Source organism: Nicotiana tabacum, chromosome 9, assembly GCF_000715075.1.
Source record: "Nicotiana tabacum cultivar K326 chromosome 9, ASM71507v2, whole genome shotgun sequence".
NCBI classification, from domain to species: Eukaryota; Viridiplantae; Streptophyta; class Magnoliopsida; order Solanales; family Solanaceae; genus Nicotiana; species Nicotiana tabacum.
In genome coordinates this window covers 8,167,866-8,194,539 of record NC_134088.1, presented here as the reverse complement: position 1 = coordinate 8,194,539, position 26,674 = coordinate 8,167,866, and the positions used below count along the sequence as shown (strand labels likewise).

General features: G+C 35.1%; 2 protein-coding genes across 3 annotated transcripts; one reads left to right on the top strand and one right to left on the bottom strand.

Moving 5' to 3' along the window:
• The first annotated feature begins 1,406 nt into the window (after positions 1–1,406).
• LOC107809769 (omega-6 fatty acid desaturase, chloroplastic) lies at positions 1,407–9,039 on the top strand. Of its 2 annotated transcripts, none has more exons than XM_016634459.2 (10): positions 1,407–1,717; positions 1,819–1,873; positions 3,303–3,547; positions 4,212–4,355; positions 4,469–4,620; positions 5,382–5,504; positions 5,596–5,773; positions 5,885–6,003; positions 7,899–8,013; positions 8,550–9,039. In XM_016634459.2, the coding sequence occupies exons 1-10, from the start codon at positions 1,679–1,681 to the stop codon at positions 8,709–8,711; spliced, it is 1,332 nt and encodes a 443-aa protein (XP_016489945.1). In that variant the 5' UTR covers positions 1,407–1,678; the 3' UTR covers positions 8,712–9,039. The 2 variants fall into 2 exon arrangements, with proteins under 2 accessions (XP_016489945.1, XP_016489946.1); XM_016634460.2 differs by having other exon boundaries at positions 1,436–1,717; positions 3,309–3,547.
• A 2,752-nt stretch (positions 9,040–11,791) lies between these two features.
• Positions 11,792–14,008, bottom strand: LOC107809770 (BTB/POZ domain-containing protein At2g24240). Its single transcript, XM_016634461.2, has one exon. It carries the CDS (start codon positions 13,447–13,449, stop codon positions 12,124–12,126), a length of 1,326 nt encoding a protein of 441 aa, XP_016489947.1. The 5' UTR covers positions 13,450–14,008; the 3' UTR covers positions 11,792–12,123.
• Between the last annotated feature and the right edge of the window lie 12,666 nt (positions 14,009–26,674).

Genomic DNA, 26,674 nt, shown 5'->3' with positions numbered 1-26,674 from the left:
TTTAAGAATATGAAATTGTAACAAATCAGTAGAAAAATATAGCTTGGTAGTTTTTAACAATATTCTGATCGGTTACCTTATTTATCTAGATAAAACTCTTAAATATTTCTTATAAAATACTTTTTAACACGGCAAATATTTTACTGCAGGATGTTACTACTAGTAATGCATACATTAACATTTATCCGTGTTCAAGAATGTGGTCTACTAATTAGCGAAGTGAGTCATATGAAAAATTATGTTAAAACCTATTAGAGACAACAATTTTTAGGTGATTTTTATATGCGTAGTTCTTGGTGGGGGTAGTTTGCCCGATCTGAAGCTCGTGAAATAGGGCGAAGTGCACTAATAACCACTTTTAAGTATTTAAAGTATGTCGAAATTTAAAAAGTTTTAAAAATGTAACTGTCTCTTCAAATTTACAATTTAAACTTCAAATTTTCGGGTATGAGATTAGGTTATGACATTTTAAAATTTCAGAGCCGAAGATCGAAATATGAACGAGAAAGAGGAGGAGGAATAGTGTGACGTTTGTCAAATCTTAGTTAAAAATTATATAATTTTTAAAAACTGAATATATTTTAAATGATGCCCTTAAAATTAGCTATATGGTGCCATTTAAGAGGTGCTCCTAAAATTGGCAACTTGATAGAGGGTGTTTGGATAAACTTATAAGCCGATCAAATCGGCTTATAAGTACCTTTTGACTTATCTACGCGTAAGTATCTAAAGTACTTATAAGTAAAGTGTTCATAAGTTAAAATCAGCCACAAGTCATAAGTTGGTCACCCCCAATTTATGGATTTTCAGCCTACAAGCACTTTTAATTTGACCAAGGTTTTTACTAATTTATCCTTAATAATATTTTTTAATTCACAAAATACTTTTCCTAAAATAAAATTTTTAACTTTCTCTTCGTTCCATATTCGTTTTTCATCCTTTTATTTACAAAGAAACTTTTAATTTATAATCTTTTACAAAAAACTTAAGGGTATTTTAGTTATCTTAATAAAAGAACAGCTTATCAGTTTTTCCGTCAAATATATCAACTGCTTATTATTAATTTCAGCATATCTATCCAAACACATAAATACTTAATTAAAAAAAATCAATTTTAGCACTTAAAAATTCTTTTCAAGACTTCAAGCTTTTTAGCTATTTACAATCAACTAATCCAAACGGTCTCGTAATAAAATTATATGCAAACTGGCCGATACCATTTTTAAAAAAGAAAATGTATTAACATCTGCCATTTTCCAAAAATTTGTGAACTCTAATGAACCAAGGAAATTGACAAATTACAAATTGACCACAAAAAGTCTTGCAACTGTCGCACTAGGGGTCCGCAAAATCCTAGAACAAAATTCTATCCACACTTGGTCCAAGCAGCAATTTTCCGTCCAATTGAATTGTTGTAAAACCTCATACCTCAAACTGAAACAGTCAAACTGCTATAAATATTCCCATGTGAATTTTTTTACCTCCTTAGGCTACTACTGCAACACAAATAAAGTTCTTGGTCTTTTCTCTACCCTTCACCCTTTATCTTCAAAGAACCAATTTTTATTGGTTATTTTGGTAAGGGGTGAGAAAAAAAAGGGCTAAAGAATCATACTAGCTAAGTGGGGTTTTTAATTTTGTGAATTCTTGAATTACAAAATCTGCTCTATAATTTGACATGGCTTGTAGTGTTGCAGACTCTGGTTTTCTATTCTTGGTACATTCCCCATTTCTTTAATTCTGTTTTCTTCCCATTTTTGCTATACTGTTTCATTTTAGTTGTAAGCTTATGTTTTTTGTTTGTTTATAATGTATTAGGCCTCCAAACAAAGACCAATTCATAGCACTAGAATTACCCAAGTTGCTTCTTCAGGTTTGTATATATATATAAGTTCTACTCCCTCCTTCTCAATTTGTATGACATTGTTTGATTGAACACGAAGTGTAAGAAAGAAAGACGGAATCTTGAAGTTTGTGGTCTAAATTAAGTTAGAGACATTTGTATGGATATAAATCCTCGGTAAGGGTAAATAGAAAGTCTAAAGTTGAATTGTTTCTATATAGAAAAGTTTTCTGTTCTTGAGCCGAGGGTCTACCGGAAATCGCTTCTCTATCTTCATAAGGTAGGGGTAACGTCTGCGTACACACTACCAGAAACAACCTCTCTACCTTCATAAGATATGGGCAAGGTGTGCGTACACACTACCCTTCCCTGACCCCACTTGTGTGGTTTCACTGGGTTTGTTGTTGTTGACTAAAAATAAAGTTTGCCACATAAAATAGGATTTGATAGTGGAACACATAAATGTAAACATCTTCAACCACATAGCATAAAATACTTTTTTTTTGGTTTTCCACCCGGTGTCCGGTACCTGCATTGGAGCCCGACTATATCCGGATTCGCGCCGCGTAGGGCCCCATTCGAGGGGAAGCGCTCCCTACCAAGGATTTTTCCATACCCAGGGCTCGAACTCGAGACCTCTGGTTAAAGGAAGAGCAGCCCCATCCGCTGCACCACATCCTTCGGTTACATGTGCTTGGAGTTAGTTATGTAATTGATTACTGAAAAAAAAGTGGCTAGACTCTGAGGGTTTTCATATGTATATGTTTCCTCTCTGGCTGATTTTGCTATGAAGGAAAATGTTCTTCAAAAACTGCTTATTATCGGGAAGAATTACATTCGGAAGATCAGTATTTAGAAGACCAAGAATGGGATGAACACGACCAGGGAAAGTCATTTTCTGGCAACCAAACTTGAAATACTATTTTCCTTTGAAAAATATTTTCCATTAAAAGGGGGAAAAACGACTTTCTTTGCTTATGTTTTTATCCAATAGTCCTTTCGAAATAATTTCTAAATTTTAGAGAGTGTTGGATTGCGAGACAAAGTTTCTTTCGGTATGAAAATAGAATCATTAAACTAAAGGCCATTTTTCTAATTTAAAATCTGTTGACTTTCCTTTTGTTTTTTTGGTTGATAAACTTAACTATTTTGCTTGTTTTAATGAAATGGAAAAGGATGCGATAGTATCAACCTAGAAATGTTATTGTTAACAAAAATATTCATTATGTATATTGGTTCATCTTGATATTTCTGAAAAGATTTAAATCAATTTCTCATTTAAGATATGAATACTAAGATTCTCATGTATTGCACGGTTTCAGGCCAAGTTTTAGTAACTATGCTGAAAACCATAAAAATAACTGAATTCTTTGATCTCTGCGCTTGAAATTATTGAAGCCTTGAATGGATTTTGCTTGTGTCTGACCAGCTTTCTGGACGATCTTATGTTTGTGCATAGGAGCAGGAACATATTGTTTAAAGTGGGAAAGTCTACCTCAGATAAGATCCAAACAAAAAAGCTGCTTAATTTCTTTGAGAAAGACAAATGTTGTACGAGCTGTTGCAGTTCCGATAGCACCTTCTTCATTAGACAGTGCAGAGGATAGGAAGCGGTTAAGTGAAATGTATGGGTTTAGACAAATTGGAGAACCGCTACCTGATAAAGTCACAATGAAAGATATTACTGAAACTCTCCCAAAGAAGGTACTATTATTTCCTCTGAAAAAGGCTTGTGAAAATTTACATATTGCCATCATTTCCTTTAGAACCTGGTGATTGGCGTTAGTACATTAACTGCCCACACTTCTTTCTTATGAGATGTACTGTTTATGTAAAAGTTTACACAAATGATCATCCAGTCCCTTTTGAGCCAAGTTGCTCTGACTTGGGTGGGGTATCCTGTACGAGTGTGGATCTAGAGGTAAGATCCTTTATGATCTAAATTTTAAGATTCAGGGATAAACATCCAGGGAAGGATAAGAGTGTGAGGATTCGGCTATATCTAGAAATAAAGCTTTAAAAAAGATGTCTAAAGTATGAGACATTATATGGAAAACGTACATATAGCTTGTACAGTGAAGTGATTCAAGCTTTTTCTCAATTTGTAGGTAGCCATCTAAAAATCTACAATAGCTTTTGTCTTGAAAAATCAAAATGCATAATCTTCTCTCTAATTTCTCCGTAGTTTATGGTCAAAGTACCCAATGTTGATTGACCAGATCCGGTATGTGTCCCACACCCATACTAGTGTCGGTGTTGTGTCGACACGGGTGCGACACCGTAAATGAAGAGTCCGCACAACTTTCATTGTTTAGTAATTTGCTATTGATGGCACAATTTTCATTTTAGATTGTGTTTACTGCATCAGGTATTCGAGATTGACAATGGGAAGGCATTGAAGTCAGTTTTGATATCAGCAACTTCATATACTCTCGGGCTTTTCATGATTGCCAAAGCTCCATGGTATCTACTTCCCCTGGCCTGGGCTTGGACAGGAACAGCAGTTACAGGGGTATGTTCTGTAAATCTTTGATTTGTTCTTGCCATTATTTATTTTTTATTTATATAGTTTGCTTAACCATAAAACTCCGACTCATCTTTCTTCTTTTGGTTTTATTTGTGAAGTTCTTTGTAATAGGACATGATTGCGCTCACAAATCCTTCTCAAAGAACAAATTATTGGAAGATATAATTGGAACTCTGGCCTTTTTGCCGTTGATATATCCCTATGAGCCATGGCGGTTCAAGCATGATCGGCATCACGCAAAAACAAACATGTTCGTCAAATGACCCTTCTCCATTATTTTTCTTCAAGTTAATTACATCTTTGTTTTTGGCATGAGCTGTGAAATGTCAACGTCTTATTCCATTGTGTTTAGCTGTTCCGAAGATAATTCTGCCTTGCTCCTTTAATACTTGCCAATATTGGAATTCAAGATTTATTTTCTAAATTACGTGACCCAAAAACTTTTGCCAACTGATCCTACACAAGTCAGATAATAGGTGTAAATGTGGTTGATAGCTTCAAATAAATGGAAGTCATTTTCATCGACGTTCAAATTTTGCCTTCATGTCTAAAATTGGTATAAAAGTTGTTACCAGTTTGTAGACTAATGTAGTATGCCAGCTCTTTCCAGTAATGGTAATTTAAAAGCAACTACTTGAAGAAATCTTGTCTTTCAATGAAAACTTCCCTTGCAATTGTTTAGTATTTAGACTCTGGCGCTCTGTACTCATTATTCATCTACTTCCTCTGTTATTTATGTGACGTAGTTGGAATTGGCACGGAGCTTAAGGAAGAAAAAGACTTTTGAAACTTGTGATCTTAAAAACTTAAAGTGTAAAAGCTTTTGTGTGGCTATAAAAACTTCTCATTAAGGGTAAAATGGGTAACATGAAAAATTTAAAGTTAAATTATTTTCAAATATAGAAATGTGTGATTCTTTTTGAATGGACTTATAGGGAAAGTGTTTTACATAAATTGAAACGGAGGGAGTATGTGAAAACTATAAATTTCACATTTTCCCCCTATTTCCAGGTTGCATGAAGATACTGCTTGGCAGCCTGTTTGGAAGGAGGAGTTCGATTCGTTCCCTGCTCTAAGGAAGGCAATTATATTTGGTTATGGACCCTTTCGACCTTGGATGTCTATAGCTCACTGGTATGCTGCTGTGAAAATTGCCATATTTTCTAATTTCTATGGCTGTTTATAATTTCCTGATTCATATCTACTATATCAAATCTTGATTTAGGTGGCTCTGTCATTTCAATTTGAAGAAGTTCAGACCAAATGAAATTAACCGGGTGAAAATAAGTTTGGGTTGCGTCTTCGCTTTTATGGCAATTGGCTGGCCATTGATAATCTGGAAAACAGGGATTATTGGATGGATTAAGTTCTGGTTAATGCCGTGGTTGGGTTATCATTTTTGGGTAATAGCAATTTCTGCTCTCCTGTGATTCCCTCTTGGTAGTTCATTTTTGAAGATTTGCTCGATAAACGTTCTGATACTAATAACTTTTTATTTGATTTCAAATGGTCAGATGAGTACTTTTACAATGGTTCATCATACGGCACCTCACATACCCTTCAAAAATTCTGATGAGTGGAATGCTGCTCAGGCCCAGCTGAATGGCACAGTTCACTGTGATTATCCTAGTTGGTAATTGATCCCTTTTATCCTCTTTCTTGACATTACCGGAAATTCTTAATCTTGCATGAATTAACTGTAAATCTGTAAATACTTTTTGGGCTGAAAGGTGTGAGATAGTTTATGTATATAGTAGGTTGAGTGTCCCACATTGGAAAATGTGTATTGTGTTCTGTGCAGAGTATCGATATAAACAGGGCCTCTTGTATTAGAGTTGAGGAACGCATATCAGTAATAATATTTCATGTGCCTTTACTTCTCACGTGGTATTAGTGCCGTACCCATCTAATTCTTTCTTTCACCGATATTGGCCCCCCCATTATATTGTCCATGCTCTATTTGGCAGGCTTGGGCGTGCGGGAGGGGAGGGGATGTTGAGTCTCCCACATCGGCTAAGGGATGGGGGACTTGGTCTCCTTATATGGCTTGGCAATCCTCACCTCATGAGCTAGCTTTTGGGGTTGAGTTAGGCTCAAGATAAATCCACACTGCACCTAAGGTATTACCTATGTAATTTAAGCTGAAATGGAAATCGTGGGAGTCAAGGTACGAATCCTAATAGAAGACAAAAAAAACTAGGTGCCTTTTTCTTATAGCCTAAATCTTGGTGAACAGAGTTACCGGATACCTATACCTATACTTATACTGGGGGATGATGCAGGTATCCGGTGGAATAGGCGAGGTAAGCAAAAGCTGCCTTGACACCACCATTATTGAAACAAGAAAGAGAGTAAAATCCACTCTTTAATTGCCTCTTTCCTCGACGAGATCAATTGAGCTTATTCTCGTGACAAACATAAGATCTTGAAACCAAGTTTGGCAAATCCTTGGAAAATAGTTGGACTTAAAAGGCATAGTATTAGCTTATGCTTCCTACACACAAAAGTGATGCATTTAAAAAATTACCTAAATAGAAGAGGTGACCTTTTTTTCCCTGTGTTTAATGCTCCGTCCACCACTCCATTTAAAAAAAATACTTTCTCCATCCAAAGTCACGAACTTCTTTGACTAGCATAGATATTAGAATAGGAGAATTGGAATAGATTATGATATTCAAGGTACATGCATGAAATGTTTAAAAATTTTGAAGCAAGAAGTGACAGAGTAGATATTTGAAAGATATCACTTCAGGAATTCAGGATAAAGATAGCATGAAGCAATATGAATTCATACTAGCTTGAATTTCTTGGAAAATATGTTCTATTTAAGAAAAGAAATTCAACTATATTAGGATGAAAAAGGAAAGAAGGTCAAGGAATGGTGCCATTGGAGTAATATATTAAGTGCCAGAAAGGTGAGACTAAGCAGTATAACGATGTCCGTTCAGTTATACTCCCAGATATCCATGTTTATATTAATGATAAATTATTCGGGAAATTGCTATTTTCCTGTTCTCTTTTTTCGAACCATGAAAAAGGGGATAGTATGTACACTTAACTGAGAGAACATTGCTTTATAGTTTGGGAAGTGCCTGCTCATTTGAGCTGCTTTACATAAGAGCGTAAATTCTGTTAAGTAAGTATCCTTTTACTCCCCATACTATTAAACAACACATCTCAGCTAAAACTAATATATGCTATCAACTTGGGATTTAATTCAAACGGCCTCTCATCTTCTCCTACTTTTCCCCTCGCCCAAAAGGGGAAATAAAGGACGGCCACATAAAGACAAACAAACAATAAAAGTTTGGCCGTACTCTCACTCTCAACTGATTGGGTCTACAATTTGAAAATCTTGAGAACAGAAATGAATTAAACTGATATATTAATCTGTCACAGTTGATTGCGTCTAAGAGATAACACTTTCAGTTTTCTCCTTTTTTCTGGCTTTAAGGAACTGTTCCCTCTGCTTTTCTCTTCCTGTCTGAAATGTTCATTTTTCTGATATTTACTCTTTCTTTTCTACAGGATTGAGGTTCTTTGTCATGATATCAATGTTCATATCCCCCACCACATATCCCCCAGAATACCGAGTTACAATTTACGGGCAGCTCATCAGTCTCTCCAACAGAATTGGGGAAAGGTATTATGTACCAGCCGTTTTTCTCTAACAATGTTTCATTTCTTTTATTGACGTTTTAATCGGGTATCATATTTTTGTTTGGTTCGTCCTTGGGATATTGAGGGGCGGGGGGCGGGGTGGGGGCAGCGAGGTTGGCAGTGGCGGAGCTAGCCTATTCGATACGGGTTCGGCTGAACCCAACCATTTTTGCTTAAACTCTGTTATTGTATTAATAAATTCATTAACTATGTATAAATATTTAGTCGCGAACCCAATAACTAAGACCCAATAACTAAGACGAACTGGGAATTATGTGGCAAATTCAGAACCCACAAACTGCAAATCTTGGCTCCGCCTCAGGTTGGCGCTTGACATTTTCTGCAATGTGTTTTATGAACTTAGACCACCTGTTTTCCTTAACAACATACAATTCGTCAGATATCTATTAAATATGCGCAATAAGATGTGAAAGCACTGTCACCTCTGTGTGTGTGTGTATCTACAATCGTTTTGTTTGGTTATTGACATTCTTGCATTTTGTTGTTGACACCTAACAGTACCTGAACGAGGCTTCATGGAACTGGCGTCTAATGAAGACAATACTGACAATATGTCACGTGTACGATAAGGAGCAGAATTACGTTCCCTTTGACGAAGTTGTCCCTGAAGAAGCCCAGCCGATTACATTCCTTAAAAAAGTAATGCCTGACTACGCTTGATTAGTATGCATTTCGCTCGGCTCATTCTTTGGGAAGGTATCCTTCCATTTTTTTGGGTCCGGTTAAGCGGTCCAGACCCAAGTTTCAAGTTCTTACCAATATTTGGAAGACTTGTTTTAACACATCAGAGTGAGAAATATCTTCTCAGGAAGTTTCTTGGTAGTGTAAGTGTAGTATACAATAATTTAAATTTCTCAAGGAAATCACATTTTGTCATCTTTATTTAATTAGTACCCATGAATATCATGTTGCTTATTTTATACCAAAGTTTCATTGTATTCTTCGTTTCGAGGCCGATTTAATAGATGGTCGACAGTGATTTCTCTTACACTGAGTTATCTGTCTATTCGCTGTGCCATTTGATTCAGTTGCCTTATTACCTTGTTTCTTATGATGCTGTTAATTTTTTTTGCATGGTTTTTATTGATGGTACTGATATATTACCTCTTTTCGTCTTCTTGAGCCGAGGGTCTTTTGGAAACAACCTCTCTATCCCTTGGGGTGGGGGTATGGTCTGCGTACACACTACCCTCCCAGACCCCACTAGTGGGATTTCATTGGGTCGTTAGTTGTTGTTGCCCTATTACGTTGTTGTTGCTATTGTTTATTGCTTCCTTATCATTGTTCTTGAGCCGAGGGTCTATCGGAAACATCATTTCTGTCTTCATAAGCAGAGGCGGATCCCGGATTTAAATTTTGTGGGTTTAACTTTTAAGAGTTTTAATATTGAACCCATTATATTTTTAAAGTTATGAGTTCATATCTACTATTGTTACAATTTTAATAAATTTTTACTCCGCGTCGAAAGTTATGGGTTCAGTTGAACCCGCTAGTAAGACATTGCATCCGCCCCTGTTCATAAGGTGGGGGTAAGGTCCGCGTACGCATTACCCTTCCCAGACTCCATTTGTGGAATTATACTGGATTTGCTGTTTTCGTTGTTATTGAGTTATCTGTCTATTGTTATTTTGCATTTTGGACATCTAAACCTCATGCTAACAGGTTGTAAATCTGATGTACTTGCACTAAAGTATTCTCTTAAACAAGAGGAATCATACTTTAAAAAAAAATACAACGGTCAGAGCTCTCTATAATAGCATCTCTATATGACAGCTATTCGCTATAAAAGCCAAGTTTTCCTGAGAATCGATTTCCCTTTATAACAACACTTTATTATAACAACAAAAATATATCGGAACAAACGAGACTGTTATATCGAGGTTTGACTGTACTAGTAGTTGTTTTGTTTAATGATCCTTGTTTTGAGATAAGGCTAGATTGTGGTTGAAACTTGAAACATCGCAGGCGAAAGTCAAAAGAGTACAGGTTTCATTTTGATTGTGGGGTTTCTTAAATGGGGATTTGCTCCCATTATAGAAGTTTAAACTTAATTTAATGATCTGCATTATTATAATTTTGAAAAATTTGTCGTGTATTAGGCGTCGTGCTTTTCGATGAATATTATTAATCATTAAAAAGTGATTAGTGGTTCCATTAAACAAATAATGCCGGCTCCAGATTTCGTGAATGGTAAAAGGCAAGAGTCAGCATTTGTTGATATGATCTGTTTTTACAGTAACCACCCGTTTTTTATCCTGCAGCTACCAGCAATCTTGTTTTAACTGCAAAACAGGAAAAAGATGTCCTCGGCATTCCGAGGCCGTGGCCTATTGGTCAATGAAGTTTGATGAAAATTTTCCGATGATCGGGATATAATTCCTGGAACAATCAAAAGAAAATTAGGTGATTTCTTTTCATCTGCTTAAGCGTTTGATGGAGAGAGTTACTCGTTACTGTAAGTATTCGGTGGAGAGAGTTACTCGGCACTGAAAGAAAATGGTGATTCCTTCAGAAAAACAAACTTATTCAAGTTCTTTTTCCCTAAAGAAATCCCGCTCCGACTGCTCGATGAGTCATCTGCTTGAAAGAACTCTCCCTGCAGTCCGCTCTTCCTTGAATTATTCAGTCATGCAATACTTATTGAATACGAAGAACAAAATTTATTTCGACCCTATCGTAGTTCTCAATTATTTCATGGCACCAGGTGTGATTGAACCATCTATGATGGGGGAGCTAGTGCACAAGGAAGAAGCTTAGATTAAAGAATACGTTCTTGCATCGTTTTTTTTTGTAAAAAGCTCGACCAACAAGAAAAAATGTTTGGCCGAAGCCAAAAAGAGGGTGACCCACTTATCCGTTTAACATATATATGTTCACTTGGGGAGTTTTTCAAAAGAGCTATACGACTATAAGCTTATCGACGACAAACACAATAAAATAAAGTCGCTTGAAAAGGAAAGAGACTCCTAAAAGCGTTTGATGAAGAGAGTTATTCGGGACTGCAAGTATCTAGTGGAATAGTTGAGGTGCGCATAAACTGACCAGGAAACTACCATTTAAGGAAAATAAAGAAAGAGAAAAAGATGCCCCTATGTTTCAGTGACAGAAAGAGTTACCCTACTGATCTGGAAAAACAAAGCAAAACTTTACCTCTTTTTCTTAGATAAACCACTAATAAATAATCTTAGCCTGGCTGAGTAGTTACAACTGCTCACATGCAAATGGTACCACCACACCCACCCTCACACCCCACAATTCTTTTAAGTGTTGGCAATCTGGAATCTTACTGGTAACTTTAAGTTACATTGTATTGTACAACTACGTAAAAAGGCAGCCTAGTGCACTAAGCTCCCACTATGCGCGGGGTCTGGGAAAGGGTCAGACCACAAGGGTCTATTGTATGCACCCTTACCCTGCATTTCTGCAAAAGGCTGTTTCCACGACTTGAACCCGTGATCTCCTGGTCACATGACAGCAACTTTACCAGTTACACCGAATTGTACAACTACATAAAGAGGAATAATCTTTGTTAAAGCTTAGATCAAAAGAAGGTTGTTGGATAGGTTTTATGCAAAAGAGATTTGGTAGTACTTTATCATAAGGTGGTCCAATGAAGATAACAAAAATGAATTGAAGTTTTCAGTTTAGCCTGAAAGTGAATATATCTACTGACAGGTGCATTAAAAATTTAAAGAATGCATCTATTAGAAGCAAGGCAAAGGTGAAAGTTGAAATATTGATTTCTAAGCAATCAGTTTCCTTAATATGTCAGTTTCAAATGTATACACAAACTCACAATCTTGATAGTATTACACACTGATTTCTATTTAGTTTCTCTATCTTAAAATCATCTGTTGTAGTTTCTTGATACATCACTCTTAACAATCTGAAGAAAAAAAGAGAACAAAACTCACTCATCTATGGATAACAAAACATAAAAATCATACAATTGGTGGAGGTCTGTCGGAAACAGCCTCTCTACTTTCTCAAGGTAAGCGTAAGGTGCCTACATACTAACTACCCTATTCAGATCCCACATGTGGGATTTCACTGGATTTTTTTTTTGTTGTTGTTATACAATTGGTGGAGGAGGAGTCTCCCATATATCAAATACATTTTCTTCACTATGAAGAGCGAAAAGACGATCACCACCAATTGAGAAATCACAAATTGAACCACCATAGCTACGTCGAAGCCTTGATGTAAGAACATAATCAGGGCCACAGAACACAGAAATGCAATCGTTCATCGATGAGAACAATTGCCCCTCGTGCAATGCCAGTTTAGGATAACACGGCTCGTCCGGCATTTTCCCCTTCATCAACCTACTTCTTGAACTCCACCTTACACTTCCAGCACTCCTCCTCAAATCCATAAACCCCAAATCTTCATACTCATTCACCACACAAATGGAGCTAGTTTCCTCCATTGCTATCGCGTCCCTAACTCTCCTCTCATCCGTTATTGGCGCGCCAACATCAGACCATGACCAAACCATACTCTTGTCCCTAAAATCCAATAAACTGATGTAACAATTGTCCTTCCTTGGAAACAAAGTAGCAACCAACAAACAGTTAGTACCATGTAACCATTGTAACTTGTCAGCATCACCAAGAGACCAACCAGGTGGCTCATAGAAAAAATCTATCTGTTTTCCAGTAACTTGGTCCCATACACCAATACCATACTCATTACTTCTACCTTTACAACTAGAAAACAACTTATAATCTGAGCTAAAACTCAATGCACCAGCTGTATAACTTTTCACTTGGTTTTCATGTTTGACATGAAATTTGTACCTTAACTCCCCACTGGATGCGCTAAACAAACCCATGCCTCCATCTCCTTTACCTAATCTTTCACAAGCACTTAACACTATGTTCTCGGAATCAAGCCACCCTGCATCATTCACCCTTTGATAATCAAGATTAATTGCAGGGTGCTCTTCTAACATCCAATCATAGACATGAACCATACTACCATGAGCTACACAGCACCCGCCATCCGGGCCAGCCCGGATGGCCGTGCCATCACCCGGAGCTCGGCCTGTCACTGACCTGGCTAGGCCGAGCCTGTTTCCATCAAATGGACCCCACTTAGCTGACCTGACATGATCTAACAAACCATAATACATAGCCTCTCTATATAACAACTTTTCAGGAAGATATTGTGGTACATAAAGCTCTCCTGTTCTGAGTAGGTCAAGAAGGACAGAGAAACAATCAGGGTTCCTATCAATGAAGTGTTCAGTGGTTGTGGCATCAGAATTTAGGTTCCATTCATTATCAAACATGGCTCCAAATAGCGAATTCCGACCAGCATTCGCCAAAGTTGTAGCTGTAGTTTCAAAAATTCTACCACCAACATTAAATTTCACCCTGTCTTTTTGAATTCCCATAACTCAAATTTCAGTATCTGATACTATGAGTCAAGAAAAAACAGGGCTCTTGAAATTCAAAGTTGAATTGAGAAAAGCATATAACTTGGAAAATATTTAAACAGAGAAAATAAGGATACAGAAGCAATAACTTCAAGAATTAAAGTAGGTAGTAATCAAAACGGAATTTTTATGAACAAACAATTAATTATACAGAAAATTTTGAATTCAAGACTCAATACAATTAAGACTTAAGAGGACACAGCCTCAAATGCCAAATCACGTGGAAAAGACAGTAAGACACCTATCATAATGATGATCACAAAGAAGGGAAAAAACAGAGGAAAATGGTGGTCAGAGAGAAATATAGAAGAAAATATCCAAATTTAAAAAAATCTATGATCTGGGTATTGAAGATTGAAGGATTTTAGAGATGGGTTTTGAATATTTTTCAAAGATTTTTGGTCTAGAAATGGGAAATGAAGAAGAAAAGTGGAATTGGAGGGTGTTGGGTTTCAAAAAAAATTGAATCTTGTTGTGTTTTGCTTTTGATCTTTTTCTTCTCTCTCTTTTTTGAGGTCTTGCTAAGTCTGAACACAAGCTAAGCTTTTTATAAATTCATTGTCTAATGTAGGTCCCAGTTAATCCATCTTTTGTTATAGGCCATTGATTATTTGGATTTTTGATCAAATGGTCAAGAAAAATAAGGTTGTTGTGTACTCCTAAAAAATGGTTAAATGTGGTTTCATTAATTCTATTTTTAAATTTTTTGTTTCCACCCGCTATCCGGTACCATTTTTGAAGCTCGTCTAACCCTTATTTGCGCCTATACAGCCAACAACGAACACACTTTGGCCCCTGACTTCCCTTTCATTACTTATTTTAGAAAAATCATTATAGAGGAGGCAACTTGCTCAAAAGACCCCAATTTTCCGACCATGATAATCCAAGATAGCTGGCGGGGGCGTGATTTATGCCCATGGCCGAATGCCCGACCATGCTGAGGTGTGATACCAAGAGATTCATCGCAACCCGGAAAGTCCCACTTCTAGGGTTTGGGGCGGGGCATAAAGTATGCATACTAAAGGCGATTTCATGTCTAGGATTTTAAATCGAGATCTTTAATTAAAAATGAAGAAGTACTTATCACCATAATTTTTAATGGTATTTATCTATTTAGTTATTTGTTGTTGGTTAGTTTTAAGTCTATATTCTTCAAAAGAAAAGTCAGCTCTCTTTTGGGAATAAGAAGAAGAGAGCGTGTCTTGTGCGTTAGGTATTTGTTTATTTTTCCCAATGGTTATTTTTGTTATGGAATAGAACTTTTAGGAAGTTGTCATGGAAATTGGAGATTGTGACAATTATTAAATCTTGTAGACTGTTCAAACTATTTGTGTACTAAATTATGGTTCCAATTAGTCATCATTCTAATCACCCTTTTTTATTATTCATTCTTATCTTGTCCCCTTTTTTTTTTGGAAGTTTAGATAATTAAGTACCTCTCTTTTCTTTTCCTATTTTTCTTCTGAGGTTGTTAAGATAAGTATTTTTCGTTATTAAGTTCCTACCTTTTAATTGTTTATGAAAAAACAATACTAGTTTGCCTATTGGCTTCTGAAATAGGCTTTTAGGAGTCTCTTTTCTTTGCAATTTTATTTTATTTTATTGTGTGTCTGTTATCGATAAGCTTATAGACTTACACTCTTTGCTAGACCGTAACACTCTTTTGAAAAACTCCCCCAAGTAAAGATATATATGTTAAAACGGATAAGTTGGATCACCCTCTTTTTGGCTTCGGCCAAATACTTTTTTTCACTGGTCGAGCGTTTTACAAAAAAAAAAAAAAAAAAAAAGAAGAAACTATGTTGTGCATTAGCTCCCCCCATCATAGATGGTTCAATGATGCCGGGTGCGATGCAATGATTAAGAATTATGACGGGTCGAAATAAATTTTGTGCTTTATATTTAATAAGTATTTCATGAACGAATAATTCAAGGAAGGGCGGACTGCAAAGAGGGTTCTTTTAAGAAGATGACTCGTGGAGCGGTTAGAGCGGGACTTTTTTGGGAAAAAGAACTTGAATAAGTTTGTTTTTCTAAAAGAACCATCATTTTCTATCAGGAACGCTATGTCATTTTCAATCCCGACATAATTATCAAAATGTGAGTGAAACACATAAAAAAGGGACTCATTCAAGTCAGGTAAGATGTCATAGAAAGATGATTTGGAGTAATAACTAACTAAATGAATAATTCAAGAACTCATCTCTCTCTAGTTTAGTCTTATTTGAACAAATGAAATAGAAATTTATGTATTGCCATTTGCCATATGAAGAGGTAGAATGAATATTGAAAAGCTCAATAACTACAAATCAATATAAACAAAACTGTATAGCAAACATTTGAAGGAGACAAAGAAAACACAACTGTACTATAGAATCAAGAACAAATTAAATTTGTCATATTTATTAAATGCTTTTACTTATTTAAAATCTAACTAAAACTACTCAACAAGTGATGACAAAGTGTTAGATGAACTTTAACAGGTAGTAACCCTCAACTTCGATCAGCTTTTGCAACTAATAACTGTCTTGAATAAATAAATGTTAAATAATAATAATAACAACGTCAATTGACCGAGTGTAATCTCACAAGTGGGGTCTGAGGAAGGTAGTGTGTAAGCAAGTCTTACTCTTACCTTGTGAAGGTTGTGAGACTATTTCCGAAAACTCTCGGCTCAAGGCAAAAAGGAAAAAGAAGGCAGAAATAAACAAGCAGTAACAACAACAAGATGATAAGATAACTGAAGCGAAAGAAACAACAGGCAGTAATAAATATCTAAGAATAAGAGAGTAAAAAACTAATACTAATACCTACCGGTAAGGCATAAAGGTAAAGAAAACCTTAAATTCTTAGAGAACAAAATAATAAAGTTTATTCTTTTTTAATGTGGTGAGAATGCATAATTAACTATGATTAAATGCTAGATATATGCAGACACACGTCATGCATCTATAAGATTGATATAAATATCGGGTGTGGGCAGGGGAAGCTAGAAGCCCGGAACTGATTCGGCCGAAGCCAGTAATTTTTACTTAATAATATATTTACATTAAGAAATTTATTAAAATTTATACAAATATTATACATAAAACCAAGATATTAGCATTTGAAGTCGTTTTTCTAAAATCCAAAACTTATTAAATTGAAAATTCTGGCTTCGATTTTCAATCGAAGCCAGAATTTTCAATTTAATAAGTTTTGGATTTTAGAAAACTTCAAGAGGACGCAAACCTCGAATATCATAAAAATACTAAAAGATTTCTTCACTTTTTTTCTTTTCTTAAAAACCTGAATCCCCATACCACCTTTAATTTATTTTTAACTAGTTTCAGTCTTTGAGATAAGGATATCAAAACTTCCTTCCTTTTTATCTTGTACCCTTATCACTTTAAAGCATTGGCAATTACACATCTATAAGGGCAGTACTAGGGGTGTCAATGATTCGGTTCGGACAGCTATTTTGTAAATTTTATACCATACTAATTTTTCGGTTATTTTATTATATATAATCAAAATTAAATTTTTCGAAACCGTCCCAATCATATCGGTTTCTCTTCGGTATTGGTACGGTTCGGTTAATTTTCGGTATTTTTTTTATATGTCATGTAAAAGTCACTAGTAGAAGTAGAATGGAATAAAATACGTACTTTTATAGGACTTAACAAAACTTTGTAGATATTTTTACATTTTAAAGGGTGATGAATTAAGAAAATATGAAAGACGACTGGAATATAGATCCATCAACTACTTTACAACAACGTAAAAGAAATTAAACAAATTAATATAAAGAAAATATAAATCACTCGAGTGGAAAGATATTAACCAAGCTGGGACTGAGACTCAAGAATAAAGTCTATAGAAGATTAAATATTCAAAAAGATAAATCTAAATCATACGAAAGAAAACATAGTCAATACATCATAGTTTGCTACTCATAATCGCTACAAATACCTTATGTCTTGCTAGTGAATATGCTGGAAATAATTTAGTTTCAATGGGATAGCATAATAGGTTTGGGAATTATAATTTTGATTTTATTACTTTTTGGCCTGTAATTGTTTTCATAATTCTAACACACAAGAAAAATTTAATAATTTATTATTTTTAAACTTAATATATAATTATATTTTTCACATATAAATTTTTTCGGTACGGTTCGGTATTTTTGGATTTATTTTCATAAAATAAAAAACATACCCCTAATTATCGGTACGGTTATAGATTTATATAAAAACTTACGGTTTTATTAAAAGAAACCTAAAAATCGGTTTGGTACGGTACGGTTCGGTTGGTTTAATCGGTTTTTAAATATCCATTGACACCCCTAGGCAGTATGATGCATTAAGATCTCGCTATGCGTGGAGTTCGGAAAAGGGTCGATACATAAGGTTATTGTATGCAGCCTTACTCTACATTTCTGCAAGAGGTTATTTCCACGGCTCGAACCCGTGACCTCCTAACACATGACAACTTACCAGATACATATCTAGCATGTAATAGATGGGTTCACATGAATTTAATTTTCTCTCTCAATATATATATGAATTAAAAGATTCATTAAATATCTATAAATATTTGATAGCAAATCTTGTTTTTGTTATATAAAAACTTGAGATAATTATAAGAACTTACGAACTTTAAATCCCGAATCTGGCTCTGTGTACCGAAAGGATAGGTTAGTTACAATTGGAATTTGTTGCAACTTACAACTGTTCCTTCAGAGTTAGTAATTTTATTGTTCAACTTCCTTTTCTTGTAAGTTCTCCCATCCCTTTTTTTTTTCCTTTATTAAAAATAAAAATTTGAGCATGTGATCTTTGTTTTAATTAGATGGAGTATACTATTTTATATCTTTTCAAAAATAAAAATAAAAAATCTTAAAACAAGAAGAATGATTTTTCAACTATTATGTACATGATTATTATACTTTGCAAATAAGTAAAATGGAATTGGTAGATGCAACTGCTGTATCTCGTAATTATATAATTGAAGAATTGGTAGCAAAGCTAAAGTAGAATTTCCAATTTTATAACAATTATATATAGTTTGCTTAATCTTGAATCCAAACAATCATGTTTCAATAATTATCATCATTCTTGATTTGATGGCTTCATCTTTGATTTGAATAGATGTGAATTTTTTTATTCAAAATATTTAATGATGCTTCCAGAAATAGTGCTGTTTGGTAAACCAAATAACATTCTAAGGAGAAATATTGCCCTTAACTACTAAAGTTCTCATAATGGCTATAAACATTCATCTTGTTAGGAACAGTGGCGGAGCCAGAATTTTCGTTAAGGGGTATCAAAATATATAAAAATAACATATATTAGAAAATTAAGGGGAATCAATACATAATATATATATAATATAAAATTTATTTTTTTTACTTACCTATATAGTATATTTTTCTCGCGAAGGGATGTCATTTGACATCTCTTCCTTTCCTATAAGGTGACTCCGCCACTGTTTAGGAATTGCATTATATTTTAATTTATTGTGGCTTCACAAATAGTAAAAATTGCATGGGGCGCCCTATTTGGTCGCCCCCATTTAACCTATACCCATTTTTTAAAAAAGTTTAACTTGTACCCAGTTTTTAAACAACTTCAGTCCCTTTCTCCTCCTCCTTCTCCTCTTTCGTTTTCTTCTTCTTCTTCTTCTTCTTCTTCTTCTTCTTCTTCTTCTTCTTCTTCTTCTTCTATTAACAACTGAAAGACACTAACAATCTGAGATTTTGTGATGTGGATTATAAGATTGTGGTGAACGAAGCATTGGTTGGGGTGACGAAAGCTGTGGAAAAAGGGACACAGTAATCAGAATTCTGGCAAACACATTGGTAGAACTTTTCATTGGTTATATCCGAAAGAACATTTGTGAAAAATAGCAATAAGACTACTAATAACGAAAGAAATAAAGTTTATATTTCACTCTTCCTGCAAAATGTTACTTCAGCTTATATAGTGCTGAAGTTTTAACAAATGAACTAAATAACTTCAGCATCTTCTGCTGAAGTTTTTGAAAAAGCTTATCCAGGACAAAAAAAACTTCAGCTTATTTAGTGCTGAAGTTTTTACAAATGAACTAAATAACTTTAGCATCTTATGCTGAAATTTTTGAAAAAGCTTTATGACAAAACTAATGAATCCAGGACAAAAAAACTTAAGCTATTTTAGTGCTTAAATTTTTACAAATGAACTAAATAACTTCAGCATCTTATCCAGGACAAAAAAAACTTCAGCACTGCCTTTGTTACTTCATGCCCGTCTACTAGAATGCTGAAGTTTTGCGTGATTGCCTTTGTTACTTCAGTCCCGTATGCTGAAGTTACGCGAAAAAGTGGATACGTTTGCAATTTTTTTGCAAAGCGAGTACAAGTTAAAACGTGACCCAAAAAGCGGATATAGATACAAATCCCCCTCATAAATATGTAATATGTGCATATTTTTTTTTGGCTATAACGTAATGATAGTATTCAAATTAAGTTACGAGTACATCGATTATTTTATCAAAATACCTGCTATCCCACCACAAAGGTACGTACTTAGTAACTTTGTAATGTTTTTGTCTATGCTGGAATTTGACCCCTAATCTCCCATGATAATTTCATTCCATTTTATTGACCATTAAATTATATCCTTTAATAGAATTCGGGATAATTTGCGTATTAATGCTGCTACTTTATGTATATAATTACTAGTAGTAAGCGCTATAATCTGTTTTCAATACTCAGCAAGTTTTGCTTGTTTTTGTAGAGCACGAATGCTTATCGAGCCTCTATTTATAGATTGTATAGAAATTCTGCCAATGCTACTTTTTTTGTAATTTGCTTATTGTTAAATTAAATAATTTTGTAATTTTCTTTGTTGCCTAAAATTTGGGAATTCAATTGGCTAGTAACATTAAATGTGTACGGGGTTAGGTCTTTACTTTAGTGCTTGTCAAAGTTCACTCGCTTTTCCAAGTCCTTTATTACTACTAGCTAGTCAATGTAAAAATTTAAAAAAAAAATGTTTTTGACTTTTGACCCCAAGTGAGAGAAAGAGAGTTTTTTCTAAGTCGTTGTTGGGGTATATATAACGAATTTTTGGGTGACACCAATCAAAGTTGTGGTGGAGTGGTAAGTACTCTTTCATCCTTAACCAGAGGTTTCAGGTTCGAGCCCTAGGTACCAACGGGACGGGACCAAATTAATGGGACGGGACGGGACGGGACGACATTTAAGCGGGATGAAGGCGGGACGGAACGAACGGGACGGGACAAACGGGACGAAACGTTCGTCCCATCCCGTCCCGCTAACAAACGGGATGAGACGGGACGGGACGGGACGGGACAGGATGGGACGGGTTCGTGGGCCTTAAGTGTATTTTTTTTTAAAAAAAAACGTCTAGTTTTTTGAAAATTACTATGTTTTTAAAGTTTGCAACGGCTAGATTTTTGACTTATTTAATAAACTTAAATGTTACTATGTTAAAATGAAAATTAGAAAACTAAGTAGAGAATTATAAAATATTAAAACAAAAGACTTGTAATGAAATATTCTACTAATTATAAATTTATAATACAATTATAATTTAGTTAATATAATTTCAAAGTATTAACTATTAAGTAACTAAGACAATTCATAAAAAAAACTTCAACGCTTAGAGCCTTTTATTTTATTAATAGAACTTTCAAATCTCAAATACAAATATAATTCTTTTGAATAGCACCTAATCTACGCAGCCACCTTCTAGGAAGGGTTCTGTTTGAACTAGGCCTCTTAGTAGCCAATTACAAATTATTATACTAATATTTGTAAGCTCCTATATAGCTTTTTTGTAACTTATCAATAATATCTCTCGAACATTCTGCTGGAATTGGCAATGTTAATTGATGTTCCATGAGCTCCATGCCGTCATCGCTCCCAGTGGTAAGTATCTCATTGTATTCTTCTTCTTCCCCAGTGGTTAATTTTTCAAAACCAAGATTTTTTCTTTCTGAATTAATCTAATCTCTGAATAATACGGAAATCTCTAGACTGTCCTCCGTTAATGCGTGTCTATGATCTCTAATTTGAAATTTTGCCGCGCTAAAAGGACTCTCCGATGCTACTGATGATGCTTGAATAGCCAGGATATCTCGGGCCATAATTGAAAGTGTTGGAAAAACCTTGCCACGCTCCCTCCACCATGACAAAAGTTGTTCCTTGCCTTCTTCGTCTTTAATATTTTCCAATCCTTGATTAAGATAAGAATCAAGTTCATCATCAATAGAGGAATCAAAACCTGTTATATCATCCATATCTTCCCATAAAACTTCTGCTCTAAACTTAGAAGTAGAAGGAGCAGTTTCACAATCCGTTGTATCCATAGATTTATATTTATCAAACATTGATCTAGCATAAGAATATATGCTAGCTTGGCAGTTTTCGAGAGATGGTTGTTCATTTTCTTGAATTTCTAAATTCTCATAAATTTTACGAACAAGTCCCTTTGCACCTCTTAGTTTTAAAGATGGGTTAAGTAGAGTAAAAATTAAATAAACTTCGGGAATAGGGGAAAAATATTTTGTAAATTTTAAAAGCATTTCTTTAATGGCCGGTGCATAAGTTGGATTTGTTTTATACTTACCAAATACAACAGAAATTCCACAAATATACCATAATATTTGTGTAACAGTAGGATAATATATACCAGAAAATTATTTTGTAGCATAATAAAATTTTTCTAAAATTTAGTAAGCTCTTGGATCTCATCCAAATTAGAATCAACAATTTGATCAACATGGTGAGCATTATGCATATTAAATACCTTTTGGATAGGCACCTGATAATTATAAGCAACTTTAAGCATTTCACAAGTAGAATTCCACCTAGTACAAACATCTTTTGTAACTTTTCTAAATGGAAGGTTAGCACTAGCACACTGTTGAGCAAATTCACGAATTTTACTTTGTTTATAAGCACAAAAATGCCACAAGCATGTTGTATTTTACTACAAGCATCATAAAATAAATTAGGACCATCTTTTACAACCAAGTTAAAAATATGGCATGCACATCTAACATGAAAAATTGTTGGATTAATTGGACAAAGTCTAGATTTTAAGTTATTTGCTGCGGTTGTGTTAGCAGAAGCATTATCTAAGGTGATAGTTAAACTTTATTAATGAGTCCATAAAAATCAAGTATTTGTAGAACAATAGTTGCAATATATGCTCCAGTGTGTTTTGAATCAACAAATTTATAACCAATAATACGTTTTTGCAAGTTCCAGTGATGATCAACCCAATAACATGTAACAGTTAAATAATCACAACCACTAGGACTACGACCTATATCAGATGTGATAGACACTTTACAATCTAAGTAAAAAAACCACAACGAATATACTGAAGATATTCGGTTTGAAATTTAAAAACATCATTACTAACCGTGGTCTTAGGAAAACCTTGAAAAGCAGGGTTATAAGTTTCTTATATATAATGCACAAAAGCAGGGTGAGAAGGAAAAGTAAAAGGTAAGCTACAGACAACCACCATTTTTGCTAAGTTCTCACGTCTCTATCTTTGTTATAAGGGCGTAAAACATGACCAGAAGCAGGGTCTAGTTGTTGTTGAATTTGATTAGAACCAGATCCACTAGGCGTGCCGGTACTGATGGTAGGATCTATAATTTTCCGGTTTCTATGTTAGCTTGTATCCATAAAGATTTGTGATCCTTTCTTAAGTGTCTAGTTAAACCCCCCGTCCCACCACTTGTTGAGTGTGCAGATTGTTGCTTATATTTTTCACATATAGCACGATGATTGACTTTATCATGTTTAAAAAATTTCCATACAAGTGATGTTTTGGGACGTTCAACCTTAGGTTTACCCCTTACAGGGGGTACAGGGGGTAAAGCTCCAGACCGAGATTGACTCTGAGTTGGAGCTTGTGTTGCGGGACTAGTGGGTGTTTCATCTAATTCTTCTTCCTCATTTTCTTCATCCTAATTTTCTTCGTCCTAAAAAAATATCATTACCAAATTGTCTTTGTAAAGTTTCATGATCTAATTGTTCTTCGACATGAACATCATAAAATGTGGGAGGTTGGGAAAATGAAGTTTCATCAACATGAGTCATTTCATCAATATGTTTTCTAATTCTAGGTCTAGGAGAAGGATTAGGATTACTACTACTTTCACCTTTACTATTTGTTTTACTATTTTTTTAAAATGCCAAATACATTTTAGGTGCCATAATTTAAATACGAAATTAAATTAAAAAAGCTAACACAAAAATTAAACACAGAAATGAAATATGAAAATATAACACGTAAAGTAAACACAACAATTAAGCACTAAAATGATAAGCAAAAATTATATATTAAAATTAGGAGATGGAACGAGTGCACCGTGATTAAATATTGAAACTTGAAGAAATTGCCCAATATATTGCTTCAAATACTTGACGAATTAATTTGAAGTTTGAAAGTTATCACTTGATAGTAACAAAATTGAGAGAATAATATAGATAGAATATTAGAATGTAAGAGATTTAAGATAGAAGATTGATTTTTTGTGGGAAAAATGAAGAAGAATGGGGGTATTTATAGTGGAAAATAGGGTTAAAATATAATTTAATAAACTTAGGGGTTATATTAAAAGTTTGGGGGTATTTTGAGGGGGGAGGTAGGGGCTGTTTGGACCGTTGGCAACGTCTATTTTTGCAATTTAAGTCGTTGCCCAACGACTAGTTTTTTTAAAAAGAAAGTAAGTTCTGGCGGGACGGGACGAAACGGAATGGGACAAACGGGACGAAATGGTTGTCCCATCCCATCCTATGTCTCGTTTAACATTGGCCCACCCCGTTTAACTTGAAGCGGGATGGGCCGGCCCGTTGGACAACCATAATAGCGCTTTACCTCCCAATGTAGAACTTCCCGGTACATTTTGAAATATTCGAAATCAAATGACCCAACTAATTCAGATTCATGCTTAATAGGCTCATTAAGCAGGTAAGCCGCTCCCTTCTAAGAATTTCTTAATTCTCAGGATTCAAACCCTATAACTCTAGTTAAAGTTTGAGGTATCCCGACCATTCCACTATATCCTTTGATGATAACTAAATTAAACTCTTGTTGGGCAGAACTAGATAATTAGGCTATAATATTAATTTAATATGAGTAATCTAGCCAACTTTTTTCCACCACTACCTGTTTTCTTTTTTCTTTCAATTTTTGGGGCTGCTTTTCAGGTTGGAGTAGGGTCATTTTGATGGGAAAGAAAAAAAGAAGAAACTCACGTTGTATGGTCGTTCTTAAAATAATAGCCAAAAATTGTATATTTTTTGTATATTATACACACACACATACACACACATACATTATTTTTGTTATATACAAAAATTATATTACTTTTATACACTTTTTCGACTATCAAATATAAATAATTTCTGACACTGACTAGAATTGATAATACCCCAAAAAATTCAAGGAGCTGGGCCTATAACTATACATGAACTTTCCTCTCAGTACTAAGAAATTTTGGATTCAAATTGGATAGTGATGTTTGTGATAATATATTAAAAAAACAAAAACAAGAAGACGAAAATATATAGAAAGATAAGAATGACTTTCAATTTTGACTTGATCTATGGCAATTGGAAGTTAGGCACTTTGGATTTATCTTTTTAATTATATTTTTCACCCGATGTCCAGCATATCAATATTCGTATCGCATAAGGTCTATTAAGCAAAAAATGTCTCTTATAAGGATTTTTTTTTATATTTGGAACCTCAATCCGAAATCTCTTATTAAGAACGGAAGATCTTATTCATCCCATTACAATTTTTGAGTGTAACTCTTTAAAGTTACAAAGTCACTGCTTTTGACGGCTTAACAACTGAAATGAACTATTTAACTATCAGAACCAATCATTCCTAATATATATTTTCTTTCTTTAAGGAAATTTGATACATTCTACATCAAATTGGATAGTGATGTTTGTGATAAAATTTGATTATAAAAAAACGAGAAGACGAAAATAGTTGAAAGATAAGAATGACTTTCAATTTTGACTTGATCTATGGCAATTGGAAGTTAGGCACCTTGAATTTATATTTTTCACTCGATGTCTGCTTCTCCGATATTGACTCGCTGCTCAGAAGTGCGGGCGGCGGGACTCTGTGCCCCTCCCTCGGTCTGGGATGTTGCTGCAGCAAGGGGAAGCAACCCTGTCTGAGCCGGCGTGATGTACATACTCATAAATTGTGTCAATATCTCCTGAAGGGTTGGAGTAGTAGTGGTTGTAGGCGTGTCGGGTGCCTGAACTCCGGCTGGATCTGCTGGCGGTACCTCAGCGGCAGCTCGCGCAGGTGCTCTGGCTGCACCCCGTGCGCGTCCACGACCTCTGCCCCGACCCCTGCCTCTGACGGCTACAGGAGGGGGTGCGAGTGCCTGATCGTCCCGAGTAGCACGTGTCCTCACCATCTGTGAGAGAATAGAAGACAAAAGTTTAGAATTGATGTCAAAAATATTGCACGACAAGGAAATTAATGAAGTGAAGAATTTTCCTAAACAGTTACATAGCCTCTCGTAGATAAGTACAAACGTGTCCGTACCGATCAACGAGACTCTAATAAACCGGTCTGTGTTCCGTGACTCTTATGAACCTAGAGCTCTAATACCAACTTGTCACGACCCTAGTTCACCAACCGTGAACATGTCATGACGACACCTAGTCTCCGTGACCAAGTAAGTCTAACACTTGCGGAAACATAATAATTGCGGAAAAATAGAATACCATATTTAATTATCTAAAAAGGAAATTGTACGGAATGCCGCTCGGCATGTACGACTCAATATCTCAAGACTAAAACAATCCCAAAACCCGGAAACTCACGGGAAAACACAGGCTACAGAAATGTACAGTGAGGCTCCAAACTCCAGAATATCTAACAAATGGAAGGAAAGAGAACTAAGTACTAAAGATAGAATAAAGAGGGAGACTCGTCGGTCTGCGGACGCAGCAGATCTACCTCGAAGTCTCTGTAGTCCTCTTGCCTCACTGATAGTGCGCCTGAGTAGAGGTACCTGGATCTGCACATGAAAAAAAATATGTGCAGAAGAGGCGTGAGTACACCACAACGGTACTCAGTAAGTGCCAAGCCTAACCTCGGTTGGGTAGTGACGAGGAAGGTCAGGGCCCTACTGAGATTATATA